Source organism: Brachyistius frenatus, unplaced genomic scaffold (assembly GCF_029030835.1).
Source record: "Brachyistius frenatus isolate BFR_SWC_R1_liver_20210118 unplaced genomic scaffold, ASM2903083v1 Contig_68, whole genome shotgun sequence".
Taxonomy (NCBI): Eukaryota; Metazoa; Chordata; class Actinopteri; family Embiotocidae; genus Brachyistius; species Brachyistius frenatus.
In genome coordinates, this window is record NW_027210667.1 from 887,075 (window position 1) to 912,679 (window position 25,605).

The window sequence follows — 25,605 nt, forward strand, 5'->3', positions numbered from 1 at the left end:
CCTTGTTATTTGATGCACACATGCCATTATTTGATTGTGCTATTATTTCCATATCTACTATGAAATATTTGCAATCACGAACATACATAAGAAAATAAAGGCCAATTTAATTAATTACATTTTTAATTTCCCCTGGCAAGCTTGACTTACTGTAATATTATATTAATGTGATTAAGTACTGAGAAATTCTGATTCTTTATTATTTAATATGTTGCAAACCGTGTTATGAGATATTCAGGTTGTGTCAGTCTTGCCGGTGAGACAGACATGATTGTAAGTGTGTCCTGTTCACTGCTGTGCCAGGCTGCAGGAGCCATCTTGACTAAACTGGAAGCAGTCTCCATGGCAACTCCTCGTTGCGGAATAAAAAACCAGAGATGACTGTGTTTGCCCCTCACCCCAAGCCCCACCCCCAACAAACTCCTCACTGCATGCACCACCACAGCAGCCTCACACTGCACAATACATTATACTACAGTGCCATGTTTTCTATTCATAAGTCTTAACCTACAGATCCTAAATACTGACCATCCCGTTCAAATAAACCTTCAGCGAGAGATATAGCATCCATTGAGATTCAGCTTGAGTATATGGCTTTGTTCTTTAATTAGGCTACCCCTTTTTTTTTTTTTTTTTTTTTAACTGTTTTACACAGCCTATCCTACTGCATTTTATATACTCCAGTAGACACATCCAGTGCCCTGACACCAACCCCATACCAACTCCTGACTCCACCCAAAGAATGCTATTACCAGAACTAGCAGGGCTCCCATGCTGAGTGAACACACCCATCTCCCTGCCTTCCCCAAAACTCTCTCATCACCCGGCTGTCAAAAACCTTACATAGTACTGTAATTAGAAAATCCCTGTTTACAGTGAAAAGTGCAAAAGCAAATAGAGCTACAGGAGGTGAGTTCAAGCAGAATATAACATGAAACTTTCTGTTACACTGTTCAATCACTGAACTGCAGTTAGTTTCAAGACTATTTCATGAATGTTTTATTAGCAGGTATATTATTTTTGTCTTAACACTAATAATTATTTGCATCTAAGTATTCCAAAGCTTAAAAGATAATAAACGGCATCCTTTGTCCTTTTAAGGGAAAAGGGTGGTATCTAAGGAAGCCAAACCCCTTTGCACCAGACAGATTTATCCCTCAGTCAGTTCTGAGATTTTACCTCATTTGCATATTCCCTGCCCCCTCCATATGCTATTGGGTTCTCCAACTCCTCCCATCAGCCATCTGACCAATACTATGTGTAAGCCACTCCTCTAATCTCCTCCTTTCCCTTGTCCTCTTCCTTACTGTCCCCTTCTACTCCCAGACAGACCCTGCCCTTTCCTTTCTGTCGCCCTGTCTGTGGATTCTGTTGTAAAGCATTGGGACACTGACAATGGGAGGCTTTTTCTACGGCCTACAATGCTGACACTTCGATTCCTCCTGCTGGGAATTCATGTGAGTACAATCTGGCCATTCCCTTCTTTTTATGGCGTCATATTTGTGCTTTCTCATCTTGTTTGTGCCGTTATCTTTAGTCCTCAATAATACAATGACTGGGATAGGAACAGATGAATAATTGATTACTTCATCCCAACAAGCATCTGTGCTTTAGTAAAGCACAGAGGGGCTTTGCTCAGTAACTATGATGTCTTTTCTTTTGTTCTATATTCTATTTGTATCACTTAGAATTACTGAAAAATGTAAGTTAGAAGTGTTTTATGCCAGCCTCGTTTAAGAGCAACTGTTGCACTAAAAGACCCTGCTCCCCTTATTCTTTATTGCTTCCTCAAGCAGCCCACACACTTCTCCATTTTAGCTCCTAGCTGGGTGCCGGCTGGCTGCCGGCTCTGTAGCAGGTGGGCATCTCTGCTGCAGTCTGAGGGCTTGGCTATGTAATCAGGAATACATGCTCTTTTGTTTAGCGGATTAGTGATCTTTCATTGGTTTTCTGATCTGAATTTGTATAGAGTATACTGCTGGGAAGCTGTGTGAGGAGCCACATGTGAATCAGCCTCTTGTTTGCTTATGTCACCCTGTCACTCCTTGTGTTGCATTACACTGCAGCAACAGCACCAGGCAATGCATCATTTTCACACCTCCTGCCTAGACTGTGAGCAGATGGTTCAGTTTTCTGTTCTGTATTGATTGGTCTTTGTTCTGGAAGACGGTTCATCATTGTGTACAACTATCTGAAAAGTTAGTTTTGATGAGTGCAGTTGATGTTTGTCTGGTTTTGCTCTGCTGGCTGTGTGCACTGGGTCACAGGGAGGTTGCAGACAGTCCTGGATGCTGTGCCACAGGGCAGATTCTTAGCAGGGCTTACATGTCTACAGGGCTTCAGGGCACCATTCAGTTACACGGGCAAGGAGTCTCATCCTACATCTGTGTTTTTAGATGTCCTGGGCCAGCAGCATGCTCAAAAGAACTGGGGGACAAACAAGGGTGTGCTGTTGGTCACACTGTACAAATACACTCTGAATTGTTTCTCCACATCTTGGGAAACCTTGAACTAATGGTCAAGTGTTGAATACCAGGAACAGAGCTCAAATTGTAGCTTAGAAGTGACCAGATACAAAACAACCTTGGAATACTAATTTGATGAAAGGCAGGCAAACATGTGGCAGTCTGAAGATGTAACATGAACCCTACTTGTTATCAATATCAACTCCCTTTGCACGCACACACAATAAAATATTGATAAATAGATTATACATAGATAGATTGTTCAGGATAATTTGATCCTGATTTTTTTATACTCAATAATGTAATAATTTAGCCTCCAGGTTATATCACTATTTAAATTAGGCCCATGGCAGTAGATTTTACTGGGGTTATCTTCTTATCTTGTGCACTAAAATGAAATGATAAAAAAAACTGAATTTCACATTAGTTGAAATATTTGATCTGGCTCAAACTTTAAATTGCTAATTTTTTGTCTCATTATTCTGATTTCAAATAAGTTAGGTTCTTTATTGTATTTCTGGCCTTTTTTACTTGACATCATGAGGTCCTTAAAATAAACATGCAAATTAAAGGCTGAACTATTGCTTCCAATTTGATCCATACTGCAGTATAATAGCTCTGAAAGTGGCCAATGAGAAAGTACAGAATACTGATATACACAATAAAACATTCAAGAGTAAATTTTAACTTGAGATGCCCCTATTTAATAAACAAGGAATAAGGACTTTACATTTTGCATGTTGAATCTTGTTGTCAATTTAAATTGGCTCATTCACACACAAGGAACTGTATCTTCGCATTGACCAGCACTGATTGTGTTCTGCTCAAATAATGTGTGTGTTCTGTAGCTCGACACTTGAGACTGATCAAAGCCAATCACAACGCTGTAATTTTTCCTCATCTAAGATGGATTTTCCCGAAACCACCTGTCACCTGTTTTCACAAGCACCATTTTCACTAGTTGATAACCAATTTCTTTATATACCTGCATACGAGGCATCAGGAGTCTACCATAACCTCATGAAGAAGGATGCAGGCACATCAAACATAATACAAGGTAAAACAGTATCTTACTGTCTAAGCTATAATTTCAGGAAAAGCAGTACCATCATTGCACAAAGAGGTGATTTCAGTCACTGGACTTTGAAATGCCACCTTATATTTAGTGAACTGCAGTATGTAGTTTAAAAGTCTGTGGCTATATGGCAGGATGAGATAAACTGAACCCAGGTGAGGAAGTGTTTCTAGAAATTACAAAATTACAGCCATTTTTAAAAGTTAACATTTACTCTGCGAAATGTATCACGGCACGTAGATGGTCAGATCAGATGGTGTAAATCAGTACAAAAAAACAAATACAATGCCACACAAATCCCTGATATTTAATCTAAATTATATAATTCTCCATATTCAGATTTTACTTTTTTTCTATTATGGTAATGTTGCTTAGGTTACTCAGCACGGATGCCGTACATTTCAACAAACCAAAAGTTTGTGTTGCTCAAATAACTGTCAAGCCAAATTCTAAACCGCCACATGTTGTTTAAGTCATTTACAGTTTGTGTACCAAATTTGAACACCATTGTTGTCACCATGAGGCTATTAGTGCACAAACTGATCATTGGTAATCAAATAGCTAAGCAATAAGCACAGGACTACATGTACGTGACATTATGTGACCACGTGAGTCGCTCTGTGGCTCTTACTGCAGGTGAAGAAGTGTTGCGGGCCCTGCTGATGCACTGATCGACCTTTTGTGAAATCTGCAGTGCATGTTGTGCCTGCAGACACGCTGCCTGCATGCCGCATTGTCTTCTGCCAATGTTTATGATAGTGGGCTCGTTGTGAGAGACACGGATATCTCCTGACATGATGTGGTCACTTTGTCTCATCTCCTCTCATTAGCTGTCAGATCTCATCAAGCTAATATCTGCAAACAAAAAACCCACAATTGACTAAAACAGGATTTTTTTTTTTTTAGGTTTCTTGACTAATTGCACTCAATGTCAGCACCTTTTTTTTTAATTAAATATTTCTAATACACAAACTCAGCAAATTTTAGTCAGGCCTTTGTTATGTATGCAAATCTATTCCTATGCACGCAGACTTAGAAAGTCAGTCAAACATAAAAGTATCAAATTAAACAAAATAATTAAAATAAATATAGATTTCAAGCCTTCTTGTCCCTAAGATGGCCTCCATGGAAACACTATAACGTCATTCAAACAGCAGTGGTTAGAATATTTGTGTCCTATGTCGAGTCTATTGTTCTGTAAAGCCGTATACAACATGTAATTCTTTCATTATGTGAGACTCCTATGACCGTTCTGACAGACACTGATGCAGTGAGACAGATGCCTTCATCTGATGCAGCGAAGTGTAAGGGGAGCTTGTTAGTTTGAGGAGAAGTTTCTGCGCTGTGTGAATAATGATTGATGAGTCATCATATAGCCGCGCACCCATGGTGGCCCCTCAGCAGTCCCTTAACACACACAAAAAAAAAACTCCCACTGAAATGCAGTTTGAGAGATCTGACTGCCTGGATCCAGTCTCTTTGCCAGGTCTGCATCATGCTTGTTGTCCTAAACAGTGCAAGATTGGCATTGCTAATATTATTGGGATGATGCAATGAGTAATTCTTGACCTGAGTCTAGATTAGACTCTGTCAGATATTGCTGAAAATGTACATAATGATTGCATGTTACTGATTTGCTTATTGCTTTACTACCGATGGTGAAGCAAAAAAAAAAGCTAAATTCAGAACACCTTTGAAATGATGATGACAGTTAGATTTCAAACAACTTAGATATTTTTAGCAATGCAGTTGGTTTATGACATTCACAGTACTGTAGAAAGCAGCTCAGATAGATTGGTATTATGTAATTCATGAAGTGTCTCCCGAGGTAAAGTCTCTGGTACACAGCTGCGTTTCTCGTTTGAACTCTTTCTTCTGCTTTCTCTCTGTCAAACATACAGATATTTACACTCATTAAAGATTTAGGTTATTTCTGCTCAGGTTAGCACAAGAACAATTGCTGCATGATGGCAGTCGATGACACAACAGATGTGGTTGGAGACATAAACTATAGTCTATATTTAAACACCATCTTGAGAGCACGTCATGATGGGCCAACACGTCTGACTTCAGGTCTGTGAGATTTTTGGCCAATGTTTACTGGTGCAGCACACAGCCAACTGCTGAAATACAGTCTACAGATCTCACCGGAGAGTGAAACAATTACAAAGCAGTAATGATTAATATAATCTAACAATCTAAAAAAAAAATGAACCGGTATTACTAAAACACACCTAAAATACTGAAAGGAGTTGTGAGAGAATAAGCTTGACTTTTGCTCGAACATAAGAAAAGGAAGCAAAGAGGAAAATACTTTTTATGGCCTTTGAAGCACAAACATCCTGGAATCCTAAATGGTCACAGTTAAGGAATGATATTAAGAATCTACAAATTACAGCCTTCTTAAAGGAACAGTTCCCCATTCATTGTTTTATCCCTTATTAACGCTAAGAGGAATTACATCACAATTATATAAAGGTGAAACATGTTTGATTATTTAACATGTGATTTTGCTTGTATTCATTCTATATTATAATTGTTTTCTAATAATTAATTTCATGGATCATTGATCATATCCAGCCCAATTCTTCAACTGAGTAAATGCAGTTAGATGTGTTTTGCTCAAAGTATAAGACACAAAAACTCAACAGAAAAATGTCTTTCTACAATGTCCCAGTTAGACCAGATAATCCACAGATGTTTTGACACAATATTTGTTCTACCAAATTCCAATTCTATATCAATACCAGTTCAACAGTAAATTGTATCCCTTTGACTGATTTCCATTAACTGACGGAAGATGTTGACCCTCAAAATATATTATTTCCTGAAAGCAAGCTGATTTATAACCACTAATTGAAAAAATATTTAGAAAATAACTTTTTGGAATTCAAAGATCTTTAATGGCTCTCACTTTGATTAGTCTGACTGACCAAGAGGTTTTATTTTCCACAGAATCTAGTCAGTCTGACACTTTTTGGGTGACTCTGCGTAGATTGTTTTCACATCCATAAAAGATGGCATCACTCATTAAATCCTTTATTCATGTGGCAAACAAAAAATGTATTAATTTATTTCACTTTACAAAGTAATAAAATGCACTGAATAGCAGACGTGAGTCATCACATTTACAGGCTTCTGGTCAAGTCAGCACACAAATCACAAAGACCAAAACAAGTTGCGGTTTATGGGAGCAGCGTATGGCTACCTGCTCTATCACAGACGAATTCCAAGCAGATTACGCGGAGAGCAATGTTTTGTCATGTTAGAATCCGATTAAACACTATGTTAGACGGAGAAAGGTGTTGAGCGCACAAAAAACTCACCTCAAGCATGATATACCTCTATCATCTGGTCTATGGACAAGCAATGACAGGCACATGCAGCATTTTCTTTAAAACACTGATTTAATTTGACTGGGCATGATCGTTTCATACGAATCGAGGCGACACAGTAATCCAGATGGCAGACAGGGCCTGACCCTGCAGGAGGACTCTAAGCCACTTAAGTGTAATGCAGGGTGAGAGTGGCAAGTGATGGTTTGGAGTCGAGACAGCTGAGTTGGAAAACCTCCATGTTCTGTGGATCTCTGCAGGCAACATGTTCCACCATGACATACAAAGAGAGAAAACATTGTTGCATACTGACAGGGATGGTTGACCTGATCTGTGCTGATCATGCATTTCCCATGACAAAGCCTTGTAGTGGATATCAAATCACGTGCTTCAACGAACATCACAGTAGACTGCAGATCTCAGTCTGTAGTCTCTTTAATGCCCCGACTGTTACTATATGTCCATTATTACTATCAGGCATAAAGAGCTTTGTGAAAAAGAGCTTGTAAAGTTACATAATTAAACCCTCTGCAGAGATTTCATGAACATTCTTTGTGTGTTCTCTGTTCATTTTTCATTACCGTTTTTGCTCATATAATGGAGCCTTTCTCTGAGTACATGCACACACCTACGGAGGGCTGCTGTCAGTGAGTGACTGTTTTTAAAGAAAGATATTCTTTCTGTGGTGAGGCAAGTGGGAGTAATTGAGCCGAGGAGGGCTGGGGAACAGACAGGCAGAGAGGAAGGGAAGTGAAGGCGGGGGAGACCGTTGCAATCCTACAGGCAGCGGCCAGCCAGCCGAGAGGGGAGGAGCATGAGGGCTTTGGCTTCCTCCTGATGTCACTCTTAGCTGCTACAATTCAGAGTGCATATATATATATATATTAAAAAAAAGGAAGATAGCCCGGGGTGGGGGGGGGGGGGCTTTTGAGGGGAGGCAAGGAAGGGGGAGGCATAGACGGTTGGGGAAGGGCTTGTTGTGTGGACAGTGAAAGGGCTCTTTAGTCCGTAGGCCTTCTAATAATCACTTGGGAAGAAGCAACAATGAAGCCTGCATGCCTGATAAAAAAAAAAAAAAACCATCTGCACGATGCTTGTGGCTGAGATCAGGCCTGCTGATGCTATGAGTGCATTTCTGTGGCTGAGAGAAAAGGGAAAAAATACCAGGATAATAAAAAGAAGGAGAAGAGATGAAGGGAGGGGAAGAGATGTGGGGTGCTGAGCTTTGAGCAGAGCTGGAATGCCATTGTTAGAGGTCGCTGCTCTGTGCTGCAGAGAGACAGCTGCCTCTGAGGCCTGCTTTCTCATGTGAGACAGGCAACCAAGCTCACCATGACTTTTCCCCACAGACAGACAGACAGGTGGTTCCTGAACTTTGCCTGCTCTGAGTCAAGGGAAGGAACAAGCAGGAATTTGGGGAGGGGAATTTTAAGGCTTCCTCTTTTTTCCTCTTACTCTCAACGAAAAGAGGCCCAGCTTTATGTGTCAAGGCACTGCTCAGAGCTGAGAGAGTGGGACGCTTTAGCATCCCAGGTCAGAATGAGCTCCAAACTGGGCTATTAACGATTGCATTGATGCTTGTCAATTGCAATGATGCTTGTCATTGTCTGCTCTGTGTATGTATAAGATGCATTAAATGGCAATAAGCAGGGCGTTCTTTTCATATTCAAAGTAATGTTATAGTAAATTATACAACGGTGCGCTGCACTCGAATCCACAGTGTTTTTAGGGCAGGTTTTTTTGGTTCACATTGAGGCTTTTCTTTGAAGGTGCAGTTGAATCAAGTCAAACGTGACAGTTCAGGTGCAGTTGTCATATTCCGCTGCTCTCACGTTCACTTTGATTACACTACCACTATAACAGAGTTACATAAAAATATTTCCTGAGTAATATAATATTTGCTCAGCGTGTGTGTTTCAGCATATTTCAGTCAGGTTTGATTATCACAGGGCTCTGCAGTCGAAGATAGTTTCCACTGGCATTTGTACAAACTATTAAAATCTCACTCAGCTAAACTAGAGGCTACCTTGCTTAGAAGCTTTGTTAAGTGTTTATGAAGTAATTGAGCTTCCATGACGGTAGTACGTGTTCACATTACAAGAACTCAATCAAGCAGGATGTTGCACACATGACACACTTTGCATGAACTTTTACTCTAATTCAAAATGTCTTTTTTATTAATGCGAGACTTTACCAGACATTACTACATCAGTTTTTATAAACGTCATGGTCATGAGAGGATGGGCTATTACAGGCACGGTTAAAGACAACAAGAGTAACATCTGAAATTAAGTTACATTTCCAAGGAGCCTGTGGCTAATGACGTGCTCTCTACAACATCTGAGTTGCCTGACAGAAGGTGTCACAGAGGAGAGGATGTCTGGGGAAAACTCTGAAAAAAACAGAGGGCTTAATAGTTTCTGATTTTACACAGATGAACTGACCAACACAGACCCATCAGTGGCTGAAATGTGAACGTTACATGAAATACACTTTTTTTTTTCAGCATTGTGTCTGTGCATGTAATCCTTTTTGTGCTTATGTGCAATATGACAGATGTGCAACATATCATTGGCACACTCATTTAATCTGTGCTTGACCCAGTGATACAGTTTCATATAACAGCATCTCTGCTATCTGAACAGAGAGCCAGCAGGCGTCCACTCATCTGGAATTCAAATCGGATAATGAAACTAACTGTGTGACAAAATATTGCCAGGAACGAAGCACAATATGCATCCCAGCCATTTCTGTCATATAGACACATACTATGCAATACTCACGCCACTGAGTACAGACTTGTTGGCTTCTAAACAACATAGTTGTCCCGGTTCAGAGTTTTACCCTGCAGAGTTGATCACATGTATTCGGTTCTTTTCCACTGCATTAACTTGACTAGGATTTTCACTTATGAAGTCAAACAACCTCTGGCTAAGAAGCTTATACTACTGACACAGTTTGATAAGGGACAGCATGAATTGCCAGCAAATACAGGACGTGGAAGTGGTTTTATAATGTTAACAGCATTATGACTCATTTCTTCCTTTGCTCGAGCTACGCCCTCCTCGCCCTGCTGTGGTGTTTCCTTAAGGCTTTGTTGACCTTTCCCCTGTTTTTTTCCACCCTGTGTGTGCAGGTTAAGTGGTCCCTGTGCCCCCTTTGAATGTCTGCCACTATGGCGAAGCGTGAGACCGGCAGCACCAGCCCTGTGGTGAGGCAGATAGACAAGCAGTTCCTAGTCTGCAGCATCTGTTTGGATCATTATCACAACCCCAAGGTTTTGCCCTGCCTGCACACATTCTGTGAGAAGTAAGCTCTGAATCAACCACTCAAATTTGATTTGTACCTTTTTATAAAGTGCTTTACAGGTGACTGACAAACTTGGATTAATTTGACAGTAAAAATATGAATGGACATTAAGGGGAGAAAATAAAATTCAAGTTGAAAATGTAATCAGAACCTTAAAAATGTTTGAAGCTAAATTTAAAAAATAAGACCGCTTTGAAACTATTTTCGGAAAAAATGTCTTTGAATTATGTGGATTATCATGTGTTTAGAAATGTCAGAATTAGGTGTAATAGTAAAAACCCAATTTGTCACATCATTAAAGCCAGCTATTCTCATGAATGTGTCTCTTGCATGAAGTAAAGCACTAAATGCTCTGAGCTTGGCTACAAGTGAAACAGACAGCCTTCTTCATTACACAGCGTTGTTGGCAGCAATTTCCACAGATGTCCAGCTAGTACAGTTCTTAAATTGTTGTGCCCAGTAAAAAGTGTAAGAACCACAATCACATTTTCTTCTAAACAAGTTTACGAGAGGTTTGGCATCTATTTGAACACTTAATCATAGCACTATCTCTCTAATTGATTTCTTTTTTTTGTTTTATCTTATCTCATTGTAGATGTCTACAGAACTATATTCCTCCGCAGTCTTTGACGCTGTCCTGTCCAGTGTGCAGACAGACCTCTATCTTGCCAGAGAAGGGTGTGGCAGCCCTGCAGAACAACTTCTTCATCACAAACCTAATGGAGGTGTTGCAGCGAGACCCAGAGTGCAGCCGACCCGAGGCGGGCAGTGTTCTCGAGTCGGCCAATGCAGCTACAACCTGCCAGCCGCTTTCTTGCCCCAACCACGAGGGCAAGGTAAGCCAAAATAAAAAGGACAGGGAGTCTCATATACATGTCATATCTGTCAGAGATTTATGACAACACTGTTCACTGTTACCAGGTCTTCTAATGAGCATTTTTTTTTTTTAAATATATGTTTAAATTTATAAGCATCTTTAGCCCCAGAGATGTGGTGATCATTTGTCTTGTGCTCCACTGCACCATCTGCAGGTGATGGAGTTTTACTGCGAGTCATGTGAAACAGCCATGTGTCTGGAGTGCACCGAAGGAGAACACAGAGAGCATGTGACAGTTCCTCTGAGGGATGTGCTGGAACAGCACAAGTCAGCTCTTAAAAATCAGCTGGACACTGTACGCAACAGGTATAACTTTTAGTGTGCTAATCATTATTTAATTATGTAATTACTTTTCGAAGATCCTTCAAATATTGGAAATATAAAGAATGCAGATTTAAAAGTTGTATCCTGTGTTCATCCCTCTTTTTGGGCAGATTACCTCAGCTGACGGCTGCCATTGATCTTGTGAATGAGATCTCCAAGCAGCTTACAGAGAGGAAAAATGGGGCAGTGACTGAAATCAGTAATACTTTTGATGAGCTGGAGAAGGCCTTACATCAGCGCAAGACTGCTCTCATTACTGAGGTGGAAAACATCTGCAGCACCAAGCAGAAGGTCAGAGGTCCTCTGAGTTGTATCTTGTCGTAATGTTTCACATTTCAGTACAAGCACCACTTACTGTCTGCCTCTGTGTCTTTGGGCATTTTTTTTAGGTGCTTCAAGCCCAGCTAACGTCCTTGCTGCAGGGCAAAGAGAATATCCAGAGCAGTTGTAACTTCACAGAGCATGCCCTGAGCCACGGCAGCGCCACCGAGGTCCTGCTGGTTCAGAAGCAAATGGGAGAGCGTGTCGGTGCTTTGGCACGACACAGTTTTCCTGAACAGCCTCACGAAAATGGACATCTTGAATGCCAGGTAGAGACGGACGGACTGAGGCGCTCCATCCAGAACCTGGGAGTCCTGATCACAACAGGGGCTGTAGGCCATACCAGTGTTGCCACCGGTGAGGGCCTGCGGCACGCACTGGTCGGCCAGCACACCACCATCACAGTTACCACGAAAGACAAAGACGGAGAACTGGTGAAAACTGGCAATGCTGCTCTCCGGGCAGAGATTGTCTCTGCAGACAGAGTGTGCACTGAAGCTGAGGTGGTGGACAACAAGAACGGCACCTACGAGGTTGGATATACCATCCGCTCTGAAGGAGAATTCACCTTCTCCTTGCTGCTGTATGAACAGCCTGTGAGGGGGAGTCCGTTCCGCTTGCGTGCCGTCAAGCCGTCAGATGTCCTGCAGTCGCCAGACGACGTGAAGAGAAGAGTGAAGTCCCCGAGTGGAGGAGGAGGTCATGTTCGACAGAAAGCTGTGCGCAGGCCCTCCAGCATGTACAGCACCACAAAGAAAAAGGAGAACCCAATAGAGGATGAGCTGATCTACAGAGTCGGTGGGTGAATAACAGCCAGTTCTGCTGTTAATTATAGTAACTGCTGACTGAGCTGCTTGATGCCTTTCTCATATCTCAGGAAAAAGAGGCCTCATCAGGGACTCAAATTATCCAGAGTCAAGCTGTTATGATGCAAATTAAACATTAACCTTATCAAGACATCCCAAACAAAATACAGAACAGAGCTCATATGTACATTATTTTCACTCATGCATAGTGCTAAAGCACCTTCATGTCTTGTTGGTACGACAGGAACAAGAGGGCGAGATAAAGGAGAATTCACCAACCTTCAAGGCATCTCAACCTCCAGTAATGGGCGGATTGTGGTGGCAGACAGCAACAACCAGTGCATACAGGTCATTGTCTATCACTCTCTTAAACTGTGAAAAAATGTAATGCATAATTTCATAGTTCAGTTTCTGAAGTAACTGAATGTTCTCTTTTTCTAGGTCTTCTCTAATGATGGCCAGTTTAAGATGAGGTTTGGGGTGAGGGGTCGTTCACCAGGGCAGCTGCAGCGTCCCACAGGGGTCACAGTAGACATGAATGGTGACATAATTGTTGCTGACTATGACAATAGATGGATTAGCATCTTCTCCTCCGATGGAAAGTTCAAGGTAAGTGTTCTCAGCCAGGAATGAAAATACAATTTTCCCCACAAAAATGTTGAATACAAAAAACTGAATGACCAAACTGTACCTGTCACAGAATAAAATTGGGGCTGGAAGATTGATGGGACCCAAAGGTGTGGCTGTGGATAAAAACGGACACATCATCACCGTTGATAATAAAGCCTGCTGTGTCTTCATCTTCCAATCAAACGGGAAGTTAGTGACGAAGTTCGGAGCGAGAGGAACATCAGACAGACACTTTGCAGGTACTGCTTGCTGTTACAAATAAACAAGAGTATGTCATTCAGCAACGATATCTCTTACAGGAAGAGACTGAGATGCACTTTTAAAGAAGCTTCATATTTTAGGGCATGTTGGGCCAGATTTACAGATTTTATTCATGTTTTTTTACAGGACTGTTGATTTGTACAAATATCATTTATTTCAGGGGTCTCCAACCCGTGGTTTGCAAACTACCAGTAGCTCGGACCCGATTCTAAGTGGATTGCTGAAGATTTGGACAATATGCACTGCTTCCGATACATAGACTTACTTGGGCGTGCCACCCAGGTATAATGAGAGACGCTCAAGTATATTTGGTGATCAATTTCAGCATTTCTTATCTATTTATTTCTTTAACCAAGAGGACGTCGCTATCAACGCGATCGATGAACGAGTGGACAATCTCCCCCCGCTCCCTTCACCTGTGTCCACACCGTGTCAGTGCAGCAGAGGTTGAGCTCAGCCCTTCATTAAACACGCAGAGATCAGAGGACAGAAACTGTGATCTGCAACACACCTGCAAAACACAGCAGAGACTCTCACACTAAGCCAGAAAGAAACGGGTGCTCATAAATTAGGTATATTACATAAATACGATATTTTCGGCTAGACCGCAACAGCGAGTGTCTGTCTCTAAGTGATTGAGAGATCAAAGTAACACCGCAAGGTCGCTGAACGACTTTTCTAATTAATTAAAAGCTCTCCAGTTTCACACAGGGTCCAGTCATATACTAAGCTTTGACACAGACACAAGTTTCTTCAATTTTATATTAGAAGGATTTATTTGACCAGTTTGGCCACTCATGAGTTGTCAATTTGTTATTGTTCACGTATTGGAAACTTATTGAGCTGGTTTGGATGGAGCTCAGCTATGTGAGTAAATGTTGTAAAAAACATGAAGTGCTCCAGGACACTTTCATTTTGTCAAAGAGGCTGTCAGAGGAAAAAAGGTTGGAGACCCCTGATTTATTGAGTTATCAGCATGTTTCTGTAGACCCTTTATTTTACAGTCTAGCTAATGTATGCTTGTGTTGATGCACACAGTTAATTTGTTTTATTTTTTATTGTTGCACTGATTACCTTAAACTATAAACATGCACCAAATCATCATCTATGAGGAGGCAAAAACTCCTAATGCATGAAAAAATGTGATGATTGTTCATGCCTCAGTCAGATTTCAATAATTGGCTTGTGTCACTCGAACCCCTCACTGATGATGCTTCAGTTGTTCCACAGACTGCAGTGTTTAAGTTGAAACTCACCCGTTCTTGCAGGTTTCCTTTCTCACTTGGACCTTTTCTTTTCTTTTCTTTTCTTTTCTTTTAGAGAAAAGTGGTGCAAACATTGCACTGGAAACAAAGCTTAGTAAATCTGGCCCTGTTTTCAGTAAGTAATCAATTCACTGTGGGTGTGAACTAAGGAAATTAATCTTTGTTCTTTTTAAATGTTGATGCATCCGCTCTGCCATGTCTCACATTTTGTCCCACGTCAACCCTCAGAGTCTCTGTGACCACTGTGTGTCTTGTTTTCAAAAGTCCAAAAATAGTGTGGAACTTCCTCTCGTACGTTGTAAAGCAACAGATGACTCCTCTTTACTCTTTCCTTTTCTGTCTCCTCTGCTGTTTTCAGGTCCTCACTTTGTGGCTGTGAATAACAAAAATGAGATAGTGGTCACAGACTTCCATAACCATTCGGTCAAGGTATGGCTTGTAGTAAACATGCAATGGATGAATTGTAAATAAATGGCTTGTCAAAAAACATATATACTAAAGTCAGTTTAACTGGCCAAAGCTACTGCAAACCCGTCCCCTAGTATCTGTGCTTTGCCGTGCCGAACCTTATACAAATTCATTGTTCTAAAAGATGTGCTGGGGCTAAAAGGTTAACGCGGCTAACCACAATGATGTCAGCTTTAAAATTCTTCAGACTCAACCAAACAAACTTCACAAAACCGGAAACAAAAGGAAAACAGTTGCTGTTCCTGATTGGCTGTATTGTTATGAATAGTTTTAGAGATATGCTTTGTATCCTATTTTAGTTTACGTATTTCTATTATGTTTGACAGCGTCATTCTCCCATTGTCTTCCATGTTTAATCCCGCTGACAGGTGTACAATGCAGATGGGGAGTTCTTGTTTAAATTTGGCTCCCACGGAGAGGGCAACGGCCAGTTCAACGCTCCGACCGGTGTGGCTGTGGATGGCAATGGAAATATCATTGTTGCTGATTGGGGCAACAGTCGGATCCAGGTTAGCTTGAGGAAACTACATTTTACCGAAAGCAGAGAGCAATTTTTCAAAGTGTATCAATCACTGGCACTAACCTGTCCTTCTGTGCTCTCTAACCAACCAGGTGTTTGACAGCTCAGGATCCTTCCTCTCCTACATCAACACAACAGCTGACCCGCTTTACGGCCCCCAGGGCTTGGCCCTCACATCTGACGGTCATGTGGCGGTGGCAGACTCCGGGAACCACTGCTTCAAGGTCTACCGCTACCTGCAGTAGAGAACCCAGACAGCCATCTTAGGTAAACTCCAAGCACTGATGACACAAACAATGTATTCCACAGGGTGCAATGATATTTCCAGTACAGCCTTTTGATGTGCACATCAGTCGATCTCCCAGATATAACTGTCACCTCACTTTATCTTTGTGATGTGAATTGAAGGTTGATTTTAAAGTTGAGTGATGTAGCGTCCTTGGGACAAGTAATAACACAAAGCTATGGACCGGTTTTAGGGAAGGTTCAAAAGCATTTCTGTGTATTATTAAACCACACTTTCTGTGAGAGCAGACAGGGTAGGAGATAGATTGAAGTATTTAATCAGCCATAACTTGTCCAGATGCATGAAGTTTTATTTGATCTCAAAGCCTTGTTAACAGCACAGTGTACCTATCAGTTGCTCTTCTCATGAACTATATAATGCTTACAGTGAAATGAACAGCGCTATGCTTCTCCAGCGAGGAAATGTAAAATATCTCATTTACCAACATCTCACATAAAAATTTCACCACCATCTGTGCATTGATTTGCTGTATGTACTGTATATACATGAATGTATATTGTGTATATTAGATCACTCTGTATGTGTGCTATGATTTTGAAACACTGCGCCTTTTGGCTATTCAGAGCGCAGCAGTCAATGATTCCAAGATTTTAAACACGTGTGTATGGCAGCTGGTAAAGAGTATGCTTTTCAAACATACCCAGCACATGCGTTAAAGAAGAGTGTCATATTTATTGCTAATGTAAGCGGCACAATAATCTTTTTTTTGTTAATATCTGTTATTTTGAAGGGGATAAAACAATGGAAAATGCTAATTTATTTTATTTTATACTCGCTCAACATTTACAAATTATTTTTCTAAATTGATGTGCTTTTTTTTTGTGGAACTCAAGATTTTCACCCTTTACCTGGTAGGAAATGTCCCCTTAAAGCAGAATTCAGATTTCCACCCACATATCAAAAATGTAGATCTATGTTTGTACACATCGGCAGCTCTTTTCCAAAGCTAAAAACCTGTCTTTGTTTTCATTTTGGATGCCAACAAAAGCAAAGTTTCTTTGTTCATGGAATGTAAGGCTAAATTTTGTTATTCATATCAGGATTTTTTTTTTTTGCCTTTAACAATTTGGTAGCTTTATTCATTCAAGTGCCACCATCTAACCAGAAATAATACATATATCTCAGGAAATCCATCTGAATTTGATCATAATGTCAATGACACAATAATATATATATATATATATATATATTTTTTTTTTTTCCCCCCCCCCCTGGTAACATAGAGACAGGAGTGTGAGGGGCACACCGGGAGCTTTCTGAAAAAAAACCCTGCTGATTTATGCAAATGTAGTCTGGATCCAAGATTTTAGAAATTATTGGGATGGAATATGAATTCTGTTTCACTCTGTCATTTTGTGGCTTCTTTAATATTACTGTAAATTACCATTTGTTAAATGACATTGGCTAGTGAACATATCCACGCTTAAGAATACCCTCACCATGACAGTTCTACTTGTTAGATATGAGTTTCTGCCTGCACTACATCAAGCCACGACTCCAAAGGAAGGACTCCTGCATCCGTGGCTGCTCTTGCTCCCCCTCGTGTTCATTCTATGTAATGTCATATAAAAACATAGTGCCACAGCAGAAGAGAGACCAGGTGCAGCCAAGACAGGCTCCTGGTCTGACTTAATTACCTACAGCACTGCGTTTAACATCCAAACACCAACATGAACCCGTCAGAATGGGGAGCTTTTTAGACCACGGGACTCAAATATGATTCAAATATGACCAGTTATGTCAGCCAGGAAGCTGCTGTTTTTCATGCATCCGATCTGTTGTTTGACTTGTTGCCAAACAGGAGCAGAGACATCTTTTGAGAGTCAAATGCTCACCTTTTTGAGCTGTGTCTAAAGCATTTTACCCTACCCAATTTTGTTTTCTCTATTAATATGCACTGGTAATAAAAGCACATGGTTTACTGAGTTGTTGTGTATGTTTGTGACTGTCTGTTTTGCTTAAATTGCGCCGAAGGGAATTGGATATGTTTTTAGATAGGCTTATATTAAATCATACAAGTAGTTCTGACCCAGGAATCTGATTGGTCAACTTGACAGCATGACAGCACACCATGCTCGTAACTAGAAAATTGCACCAACAAAAAAGTTTTAATATTTTGAGAGCAACTTGCTCCCCAATATGAATTCATTTTGATAACACATTTTATTTAGTTGGTAACTTGTATAATTGCAATATTACAGGAGTTGGTATGCGGTCAGGTACACCCTCTCCTGTAATATCGCTTAAGTAGTAACCTGTAGTAGTTAAGTATAACAGTATTTATGGCTTCGCACTGCTCTTCTAAAAAATTCTGCATCCCGTAAAGCCAATTCATTTACTACAGTTTTCTTGAAAAATTATTTATTTGCAGACCATTTTGTGCTTCTGGTCTATGTTACAAATACTTACAGCACATACAGTATGCATTTTTAACAATGACCATTCCCAAAACATCCAAATGATATATTTATATGTAATACATATGTATATACATACATGTATATATATATATATGTATATATATATATATACATGTGCATAAAAAGCTCAGAATGCACTCGAAGCATTAGAGTGTACTAAAAGAAACACAGTACATTGATACAGTGACAAATCTAGATTAGCAAGCAAGTTGTGCACTAAAAAAACACACTTGGGGGAAAACATTTTATGAAGGTGTTATATCACAGGTTGCATAGAATTGTTTTCAATTTCAAAGTAAAATTGCAAATAAACCTGACGTTTATAAAGTGGTGATTATGAAGCTAATGTTTATGATAGGATATACAGCAGTACGAGGTAATCAGATTTTATGGCAATCCGGTGCCTGGATCTGAGAAAAAAACAATAAAAACACTGATAAACAAAAAGCCTATAGAATGCTTTGTGTGCACCATGTTTTTAATGCAAGCACGGTGCACATAAACTGTTTATAAATACAGTATATTCATGTCACAATAACAAACATGGAATACAGTTTGAGAAATAAAGGTTCAGCTCAAAATTCAAAAGGTAGAAGAGAATGGTATATGATTTGTGCCAAAATGATAATGCATTGAAAAATAAATAAATATATTTAAAACTAATTAATCTAGGGGAGAATTTCTGACAATAAAGACGTCGATTAAGGGCAAAACATTTTGTTCCCTTTAAGTGAAATCCGAAACAGCATAATGAACACATAACCTTGTTGTGAGGGGGATGTTGAGTCACTGCTATCAGGAGTCAACATTTAGAAATTAAGCAGACCAGTTGTGCCAAGAGTGAAAGCAGTTTCTTTTACCCATTACTTTACCACACTACATTGCAGACCAGCTGTCTTAAAAGTCGCTGCAATACTGGAGACTATTTTTACAGAAAACTTTCACTTCTCTTACTTGATTTAGTGCCATGTGTCAATCATACGTTCTTACAGTGTTTCAACAACTAAATAACAGGGAAAATTTAGCAAAAGTCAGCTACTGATGAATACTGGTTTTCATGGGATATACTATAAAATACAAACGGGTGGAAATACAGTAGATCAGACACATTTGTCACAATTCAAATCAGCATTTAGACTTTTTTTTAATCTTAAAATACAAAACTTAAATGCATGCAAAAAACGTGAGCACAAGAAAACAATATTCACCCATGTGATTTTTCATTTGAATGGTTATTTTGCTGATCACACAGGACAAACATTTTACACCATAAAACCTCAAAATCCTGTGACTTCTTAGGCACACACTGAATCTAAGGACAAATCATTCTCTATAAGAACAGACAGATTATCCCAGTGTAAGCAAAACTGTGTCTTGGTGCAGCAAATCAAACACAACAACAACAACAACAACAACAACAACAGTATGCAAAATATCCTGCTTCTTGTACTCAGCAAAACACCAAATGCCCATCAAGTCAAGAGGCATCATCTGTAGCACCTTTGGAAATGTAATAATACATTTGTTTTTGGATCAAGTAGCATCACAAGCCAATCATGAAGTGAGTGCCGACAACTTGAAACAGCTCCTAACACTGTCCATGTCCATGTGAGCGTCCGGACCGCTCCCTAGCTGTGAAAGTGATGCAGTATTTCAAGTAGATTTCTGAACAGAACCAAAGCTCTTGTAGTTTGTGTTGCTTCACACACAATCTTCAATTTATATCTAAACGTGAGGCACTTGCAAAATAAAAATATCAACTAGATCTCTCAATCATCCGTCTGCGGGTTAGACTTCTGAACTGTCACTGTTACTGAGGCCTCGAGTCATCATAGGCTCTGCGCTGCTGGAGTTCCTGGGTACTTCCTTCTTTTCTTGCTTGGACCGTACCAGTAACAACACCAAAATGATGAGGAGCACCGTGAGGAGCAGCCCAACGAAAATACCAATGAACAACACCAGTCTGTCATCACCCTCTCTCTGGTTGAGCTCACGGGGGATGTTCCCTTTGGTGAAGATCTCCCTCTCGGGGCTGGTCCTCCGTTGGCTGCCGCGGTCCAGCGCGATGTGCAGGATGTTGGTGCCACGGTTGTTACTCACGCCGATCTCCTCTGCTATGTCTGGCACATCGTTGGCTGATCTTCTGGGACGATGGTGACTCTTTGGGAGCGTACTTGTGTGCTGAGTCATCACATGGTATTCCAGGCTTCTCTTCCCTATGCCGCGGTTGGCATTGTCCCGAGAACGGACAGTATAGATGGTGTGTATGTACCACTCTCTCCCTGCGGCCACCTGGAAAAAGCAACAAATACTATTTAAAAGTATATTTGTATATCTTTACGTCATTTTCATCATTTTGTTGATCCCTACGAGTTGAGTAGAAAATAAAAGAAATCCACCATGAAAAGCATTTAACAAAAATACAGCTACTGTCCTTGTAACGCCCCCTTGTGGACTCCTTTCAACATTTGTTATGGTGTTCTTTATGTATTAGTGTTTACATGGTCAAACATAAACCACACAACTTCACCTCAAACATACAGTATGTCCCCTCACTCTACAATTGAGTATAACATCATAAAAGCTTGTAACTATTGGAACATACCTTTCCAGCCTGTAAATCTACTAATGTTGACTTTTTCCTCCTAACAGGTCATGTACCACCTACTGTCCAGAAGAAGCAGTCTGGATCAATTAATGGCACAGAGTGGGAGTCATACATATGATTGCTTTGCCAAAGGCAATATAAAGGCCAGCCCACTTGGTGACAAGGTTGTTCACTCAAAACGAAGTTCCCACGAGGACACAGAAAGTGTCTGCGAGGTGAATTGTTTTTTCCATTAACTTGTTAAGAGAAAAAGTAAAGTGTCGGAGGGGAAAAGACACATTTATGGACACTTCCTGTGACTTGTATAAAGCACAGTAGTTTCATCTGCGTGTACAGCAGGATGACATATTATCACCAGTTCCATTAAAGTTAAGTGGCCAGACAAATCCCAGTACAAAATAATCTCTGGAATTTATAATGGACTGGTGAAATGTGAGAATGTGAAATATTTGAGGGTGTGCACTGAATCTGTTTATTGTACTTGACCTTTATACTGACCTGGAAGAGAGCTGTGGAATCCATCCTGAAACCATCTGCCCCAGGCTGTCTCACCAGAGCTAAAGCACCGGAGTCATCCACAGCCAGGAAGGCGTTGAAAGCCACATCGCCAAATGACCGAGCCTGCGTCTCTGGCTGGGCCTTATCCTGGAGTGAAAGAATGCTGAGGTTTGAATATACACAAAGTACATGAGACATAATACGAGATATCATTGTCATTATCATTGTTGTTCCTTACGATGATCTTGAATCTGTAGAGCAGTGATGGAGCATCAGCCAGACAGCCAAACTCAAAGTTGCTGGGGTTGTATTTAGGGACATATCCATCAGCTCCAGTACACAGGAACACTTTCTCTATGTTACAAATAAAAGAGTTTCCCAGGTTCTGCACTGGATCCACCATCACTCTGCCGTATACCGCATCCCCTGAGGAAAGAGATATCCAGTTTTTAATTACTGCAAAACACAAACTCAATGGTTTAATTAAAGGCTTCTAATATATCTATTTTTTTATTATGCCCGCTGATTGAGTTCTCTGAAAAATTATATTTTGCTCAGCTACAGTATTCAGAACAAAAACTCTTAGTCTGGGTAACAACAACAGCTTTCTACACTCACTTGGACATCAGCTTCAAAGAATGTTCAAAAAACTTTCAAGAGCTTGTTGAACAAAATACAATTCAGGCTCTCACATCAATATCAGCTTGTTTAGGAAAAAAGACGTGAAAGTAGTCAAAATGAAAGCTTCATTTTGGTTTCCTTTTATGTTATTGAGTCAGGAAATAAATGAGAACAAATGAATGTCAATATTTGTCATATTGGGATTTCTTTTTGATCTGTAGAATGGAGAGAAATTCAGAGAGATGAGAAATGAAAAAAAAAAAAAAAAAACAGCTCTCTATTCAATTTCAACAAATATTGGAGCCTTTTTAAAAAATATATATTTTTCAAAAGGTGGTCGTTTTATGACTATGTGACTATCTTACCCTGGGAGAAGGCAATGTCACTCTCCTGTCCGAAGCCCATGGAGCCGTCCGACAGCCAGAGCGTACGTTTGGAGAGTAAGATCATCTGTGTGTTTAGACTGAACTCAGCAGCCACTGGGTCGCTAACCTGGAAACACACAGGAGACAGAACAAGCACATTTAGAGACGAAGCCAATAAAAGATATCAGTATAGTATACTATCTTGCATTTGTAAATAGTTCCAATTCTCCAACCAATTATACTGTAGACAATCAGAGGAACTCTGTGCTGAAGTTCGAACCAGAAAATGTGAGAATTTGCTTGCTCTTTATTTTATATAATCGTTAGTGGTTTGTTAGTGGTTGGGGTTTTAAGTGCTAGACAAAATATAACATTTCGAGACATCTCTTTGGGTTTCGATTCATTTTTTTTTTCATTCATGAATTTGATCATCTTTACTTTTACCCACGATGGTGCTTTGACTTTTAGGTGATTGGATGTTGGCACTAGAACCAGAGGCTAAACACACTCTAGGTGCAGCTAAATGGACTAAAATGAGAATGATGATTATAGATTTGTTTCTTTATAAGTATTTGATCAGATGGAGGGAACATGGATGCCGTTTTCTCTGATGATAGAGATATAAAAGAATTGAGGGAACAGGAGCCAAGAGGCACGACTTACAGGAAGCAATGAGTGAAGCAGTGAATGAATAATTCAGTGATCATTATTAAATAAGTAGTTTTTACTCCAAATATAACTTGTATCAACTTAATTGACATGTTGGTAAAAAAAATAATGGAGCTTTGCAGTTGTCCTGCATCGCTCTCACATTACACTACTTCAGATTTGCAACTCATCTCCCTCAACCTCCTTATGCATCATTCAACGTTGTTCTCTGTGTTCATTTATTCAAATGTTGTGAATCTCAGGCTCTTCCGGCTGGTTTGTGATCTCCAGGACTGTCTCTGTCATACTTGCTCAGATGGATTTGATGCATCACTCGAGCAGAGTCACCGCCAAACACCAATGAGTGTCATTATGAAATAGATCTGACAAAACTGCCAGAAGTGCAATTTTCTATACGCGTTGAAATTACCTGCTGAAAGCGAATATCCAGATCGAAGGTGAGAGGCTCTCTGGGATTGCAGACAGCAGGGATGGTGTACTCCAGGCTGGGAGGGGATGTGCACGGGATCAGCTTCACTGTGTACATGCCAGAGTAGTCACGCACCTGAGAGTGGAAAACATGGTCCGAAATAATTAGATGTGTGAAAAATAAATAAATAAATAAATTCAAAAAAATAAAATTAAACTGGTTTCTGGAAAACAAACTGCGTTCTCACAGCAAAATCAGAGATGAACGTCCACTGTTGGATGGGCTGGTTGTAGGTTGGCTCATTCCTCACAAGACTGAGGTTAAAGGTTAAACCAGGGTGGTCGGCACACATAACCATGGAGGTGATTGGTGAAGCTGATGGGAAAAAAAACACATCAATTCAATTATTTGCACCTGAATAATCATCATGCTCTGATATTATAGTTAAAAAACAAACAGAAAACTAACTCATAATAAATCACAGATGAAAGCCACAAAGTTACAAACTGTGTTCACTTTCACTAAACAAAGAAACCTGAACATTTCAATTTCTATACAAAACATTATGACATGGTTTAATGCAGTATTATATATCACATCAAATTCATATGACATGTCTTCCATATGATGTACTGTACCTGGATGTGCGAACACAAACAGCCCTCTGAATCGAGCCTCTGTTCTGAAGTTAACTACTAGTTGTCCCTGCCCATTTATTCTCATGCTGGTTGGATAAAGGGCACCTGCAAGGAAAGTGAAAGATTGTTTAAATTGGGCTACTTCATTGATTTACATTCCCTCATTTGGTGAACCCGACACACATTCAAAAATAAAACTGTATATTGCAAATTACTGCTCAAATCTTGCCTTGTAGTTCAGCCTCCGGTGGGCTACCGATGCCGTCCCGCCATAAGATGGCAGTGTCGTACACAAATGTGAGCCTCATCTCCGACTGTAAATCAAAGTGCTGCCATCCCCCTGCTCCCACAGGTGAGTGGAAGACATATGACACATGTAACGGGACTCGAAGGGTCACGTAAGACTGGACCAGGTTCAGCACCTGCGGTTAAAACAAAGCAATGACATGTCAGTGCAAAATGGAATTCAAACTTCTCAGATCAACCTATAGGATAGTCTTGTTACTGAGACATTAGTATGTAAACATGATGACATCCTGCAGTACACATATTATATCTAACAAACAAAATACACAACAATATTCTGCCATCATGGCTAATATATGTTCTGTTCTGCATTGTGCTTTATTAAGTCCATTGTTTTATTGGACTTCCAAACACATACATTAGAGAACATGAAGCACACTTTACTGGGAAATCATGCTTATAAAGTTTACTTTAAGCAGAGTAATGTCCATTGCTTATATATGGCTGTAAGGTTTAATGTATTCCATTACAGATCAAATTCTGCATTTCTTAGTAATTTCACTGCAAATTAACTATGAACTAACCATGATGTGTGGTTGATTTTACTTCGCATCAAGTGGAATATCAAATACTTTAAGAAAAATATACACTACATGAATGCACTTCACCCCAACATTCTCTGTTTCGTCAAAGAGCTTTTGTAAAATAGGCAAAGAATGATCTAAGTGGTGAGAGTCCTGGGAGACAGCGCTCCCTGGTATCTGCACTTTCCTCTGACCTGTGAGAGGTACCTGCCTGCACTGGCTTTGTGTTCATGTGGAGACGTGCCTGCGCCTCTGGGCGTTGAGAGCTCAGGCAAATGATTTGCAGAGTGGCCCTCTGACACAACATGCTGGGCCTTAATAGATTCCTGCCGTCCTGTTAAGCTGGACACTAAGCCCTGCACTGTGACATGACACTGGCCCCGGCCTTCACAGAGATGTCTCCGGTCCTGCCTGCCCACTTAGAGCAGCACTTGGGTCACAGGGCACCCCCAAACAAAGGCTGTTCCTTTTTCCATTGAAAAACAGATCCTGAAACTGAACCTGCGAGGCCTCACTCTGTTCGTCTATAAACCTCTTTTGTTCTGTTCAATAAACATACAAGAGCTAAATTCATATCATTCTCT

At 40.3% G+C, this 25,605-nt stretch overlaps 2 protein-coding genes across 3 annotated transcripts in view; one reads left to right on the forward strand and one right to left on the reverse strand.

Moving 5' to 3' along the window:
• The first annotated feature begins 1,319 nt into the window (after positions 1 to 1,319).
• On the forward strand, positions 1,320 to 17,884 carry LOC138626024 (tripartite motif-containing protein 3-like). 2 transcript variants are annotated; one of them, XM_069707406.1, is made up of 13 exons: positions 1,320 to 1,457; positions 10,012 to 10,184; positions 10,780 to 11,020; positions 11,216 to 11,367; positions 11,496 to 11,676; positions 11,775 to 12,504; positions 12,757 to 12,860; positions 12,954 to 13,121; positions 13,213 to 13,381; positions 14,724 to 14,783; positions 15,027 to 15,097; positions 15,505 to 15,645; positions 15,749 to 17,884. In XM_069707406.1, the coding sequence occupies exons 2-13, from the start codon at positions 10,039 to 10,041 to the stop codon at positions 15,899 to 15,901; spliced, it is 2,316 nt and encodes a 771-aa protein (XP_069563507.1). In that variant the 5' UTR covers positions 1,320 to 1,457; positions 10,012 to 10,038; the 3' UTR covers positions 15,902 to 17,884. The 2 variants fall into 2 exon arrangements, with proteins under 2 accessions (XP_069563507.1, XP_069563509.1); XM_069707408.1 differs by lacking the exon at positions 14,724 to 14,783.
• A 429-nt stretch (positions 17,885 to 18,313) lies between these two features.
• The window catches only part of frem2b (FRAS1 related extracellular matrix 2b), a 50,953-nt gene continuing 43,661 nt past the window's right edge, over positions 18,314 to 25,605 (reverse strand). The window contains exons 17-24 of the mRNA XM_069707409.1: positions 24,421 to 24,613; positions 24,192 to 24,296; positions 23,801 to 23,928; positions 23,554 to 23,688; positions 22,476 to 22,602; positions 21,728 to 21,915; positions 21,490 to 21,636; positions 18,314 to 20,675 (exon numbers count right to left, since the gene is read on the reverse strand). Of these exons, the coding sequence (XP_069563510.1) occupies positions 20,172 to 20,675; positions 21,490 to 21,636; positions 21,728 to 21,915; positions 22,476 to 22,602; positions 23,554 to 23,688; positions 23,801 to 23,928; positions 24,192 to 24,296; positions 24,421 to 24,613 (1,527 nt within the window). The 3' untranslated portion in view covers positions 18,314 to 20,171. The remainder of the gene's footprint in view (positions 20,676 to 21,489; positions 21,637 to 21,727; positions 21,916 to 22,475; positions 22,603 to 23,553; positions 23,689 to 23,800; positions 23,929 to 24,191; positions 24,297 to 24,420; positions 24,614 to 25,605) is intronic.

What these genes read in the sequence shown, in the direction of transcription:
- LOC138626024 (XM_069707406.1), top strand. Translation starts at nt 10,039, where the DNA reads ATGTCTGCCACTATGGCGAAGCGTGAGACCGGCAGCACCAGCCCTGTG. An exon ending in CTGCACACATTCTGTGAGAA is followed by an intron (nt 10,185 to 10,779) that starts GTAAGCTCTGAA and finishes ATCTCATTGTAG; the next exon opens with ATGTCTACAGAACTATATTC. An exon ending in TCCATAACCATTCGGTCAAG is followed by an intron (nt 15,098 to 15,504) that starts GTATGGCTTGTA and finishes TCCCGCTGACAG; the next exon opens with GTGTACAATGCAGATGGGGA.